General features: G+C 45.2%; 2 protein-coding genes across 6 annotated transcripts in view; one reads left to right on the top strand and one right to left on the bottom strand.

The window, feature by feature from the left end:
* Positions 1–2,884, bottom strand: part of acsf2 (acyl-CoA synthetase family member 2) — a 38,381-nt gene that overhangs the window by 2,175 nt on the left and 33,322 nt on the right. The window contains exon 17 of the mRNA XM_034859652.1: positions 1,319–1,322. The gene's annotated coding sequence lies outside the window, so the exon portion shown is untranslated. The remainder of the gene's footprint in view (positions 1–1,318; positions 1,323–2,884) is intronic.
* ndel1a (nudE neurodevelopment protein 1-like 1a) overlaps positions 1–2,884 on the top strand; it is an 11,489-nt gene that overhangs the window by 6,456 nt on the left and 2,149 nt on the right. For all 5 annotated transcript variants that reach the window (XM_034859674.1, XM_034859675.1, XM_034859677.1 and 2 more), the window contains exons 4-8: positions 280–428; positions 1,030–1,166; positions 1,363–1,536; positions 2,324–2,418; positions 2,566–2,711. In XM_034859674.1, the coding sequence (XP_034715565.1) occupies positions 280–428; positions 1,030–1,166; positions 1,363–1,536; positions 2,324–2,418; positions 2,566–2,711 (701 nt within the window). The remainder of the gene's footprint in view (positions 1–279; positions 429–1,029; positions 1,167–1,362; positions 1,537–2,323; positions 2,419–2,565; positions 2,712–2,884) is intronic.

Below are 2,884 nucleotides of genomic sequence, written 5' to 3'. Positions count from 1 at the left end.
ATATGTCAGTAACAGCACATATATGACACGCCCAGCGGTACTTATTGAGCTGATTGTCCCGGAGCCGGTGGATATATATAGGTCACACTTCACATCCGCTGCCTAACCGGGTTGAACACATGAATAAGGCACGCACTGAAAGATTGATGAAAACGTGTAGGTTGTGTGCGTTGGGTCATGTCCTGATACAAGGCTCTGCCGCCCAGCGTGTCCTAGATTAAACGTGTGTGGTCAATATTGTGCCGTCTGTCTTCATCCTGTCCTCCTTCTCTTCTTCAGGAGAGGGTTGAGCAGCAGTACACTCAGAGCTACAAGCAGATCTCCATGCTGGAGGACGACCTGGGCCAGACCCGCAGCATCAAGGAGCAGCTCCACAAATACGTCCGAGAGCTCGAACAGTCCAACGACGACTTGGAGAGAGCCAAAAGGTCTGAATGGGCTCTAAATACTCGCCGTGATAACATACATCACCTCATTCTTGTCTTTATGAGCACGTTTCTCCGCTAAAAGTTTAATGTTGCTGAGTTGCATGTGAAATAAGCTCCTGTTTATGGGTCGCTAAATGAAGATTTATTTCTTTATTCCAACGTTTATACAGGATAGATGAGATTTATTTATGTATATATTTTTAGTTTTATTCATTTAGTTTTAGCATTGTTACATTTAAATATGCAAGCAATCAAATGCAATCGATGCAAAGTTTATGGGACTTTTGGGAAATATTTTGCCTTTTTTTTTTAAAGGTCCAGTGTGTAACTTTTGTAGTTGTTCATTATCAAAATCTGTGTTGCTTGTTCACAAACTTGTCCTTTTTTATGAATATTAACCACCACAATTAATTTTAAGTAATCCCATTGGCAAGAAGTTTTACATTTGAAATCAATGCTGCAGATATTAATCCCTTATTCTCTACTTGAACAATCATTAATAATGAGATAGGACATACAGAAGGCAGCCATCGCCCAGAAGATATTTCATTAATGAACTGTCAATCTCAAAGTTGCTTCCTTTTCCAACTTTGTTCCTCAGAGCTACCATCGTGTCCCTGGAGAACTTTGAGCAGCGTCTGAACCAGGCGATCGAGAGGAACGCCTTTCTGGAGAGCGAGCTGGATGAGAAGGAGTCGCTCTTGGAGTCGGTGCAGAGATTAAAGGATGAAGCCAGAGGTGATTATTGACCAGGTTTTTACTAATGAGCCCGGCTGTCGATCCCTCGCTGCCTCTCGTTAGCACACGGCTGCTGCAGCTCCCCCCCAAACGATTCAAAATATCTGCTTTCCCACAGATTTGTAGGAGCTTCTTTGGTGGGTGTCTTTAACTGATCTCTAGGCAGAGCTTCAAAATGTTCCTTTATTATTTGCAGACCTGCGTCAGGAGCTGGCCGTACGGGAGAGGCAGTCAGATGTGTCCCGGATGTCCGCTCCCAGTTCGCCCACACAGGACAACGAGAAGATGGACACCGCTGTCCAGGCCTCCCTCTCTCTCCCGGCTACACCACTGAGCAAAGGTCTGGACAACGCCTTTGCCAACCCAACAGGTAGCTGCAGCCTGCCGTCCCTAAAGCCCCCCCCCCCCCCCCCCCCCCCCCCCCCCCCCCCCCCCCCCCCCCCCCCCCCCCCCCCCCGCTTCTTATCATGCAAATACAGACGGGGAAATCTGAGGAGTTCTTCATTAAAACCACTCTGCTGCTTTCTTTTATTTCTTTTTTTCTTGTTTCTTTAATGCACGGACACTGTTGTGCCCGTCTTCTGGTGCTCTCAGACAGGACAACAGTATCTATTACTATTAGGATGTGGCATTAAACATACTTTAATTTCAGGCACATTATTGTACATTACTGTAGGCACATACAATAAAAAGTATCTGATAAATTTGTGCAAATACATTATTAAACATGTTCAGTATCCAACAGGTATCGGTACACTTGCCTCCATCCTTTTATGTAATGTACTAGACCGTATTTAATCAAGGCTTTTTCATTCTTTAAGCAGCTATAATCGATATTTTTATTTAAATAATGGACCACACATCTACTTGGATGAGAAAGCTGTTGCTCATTGTGACTCTTTGCAGTTGCTTTACATCTCTTTGAGTTATTTATCGTGTTTGTTTGTGGTCATTTTGTGGCATCTCTTCATGGTCAGAATGTGTCTCTTGAAGTGACATGTTGCAGGTGGCCCCTGAGGCTCTGGGCCCCTGAGGCTCTGGGCCCCTGGGCCTGGTGGGCCTGGTGGGCCTGTTCAGCAATCCATCCATGGATGACATGTACTGTATATGTAGTCAAATAAAAACACATTTTTTCTTCTTCCCTCTCTCCTGTCCAGTCCTATCAAACGGTTTTGGCAGCAACTCTCCGTTGACGCCCTCCGCCAGAATATCGGCCCTCAACATCGTCAGTGATTTACTCCGGAAAGTTGGGGTGAGTCCCTCCTTCTGACTTTCTGTTTCCAGGTTTCAGGTCTTTCCCTTTCTCTCTCTCTCTGTCTCACTACAACACAAGCTTGATGTAGAAAGTCCCTGCCTTGTCTTTTAATCATCTTTTGTTCTTCCTGTTTTTCCGCCACAGGCTCTGGAGTCAAAGCTCGCCGCTTGCAGGAACTACGCCAAGGACCAAAAGGCGAGGAAGGCGTTCTCTCTCGACAACGGCAACGTGCTCAACGCAAACACCGCTAACTACTCGCAGTCGCTCCACACGTCGTACTTTGACAAAGCGTAAGTGAAACCAGATAAACCCTCCTGCCTTTGGAACATCTTTACTTTCTGAGCAATCAGTGAGGAATGATTGACTCTTCTGATGTTATGTCACCGTCTAATTCCAGTCACATGTGTTGTCTTCCTGTCATAATTTAAAAATCAGTAGTTTTGTTAACGATTTTTATCAATGT

This window comes from Etheostoma cragini, chromosome 21 (genome assembly GCF_013103735.1).
Source record: "Etheostoma cragini isolate CJK2018 chromosome 21, CSU_Ecrag_1.0, whole genome shotgun sequence".
NCBI classification, from domain to species: domain Eukaryota; kingdom Metazoa; phylum Chordata; class Actinopteri; order Perciformes; family Percidae; genus Etheostoma; species Etheostoma cragini.
The sequence above is the reverse complement of the archived record's forward strand: the minus strand, read 5'-3'. Positions and strand labels throughout refer to the sequence as shown.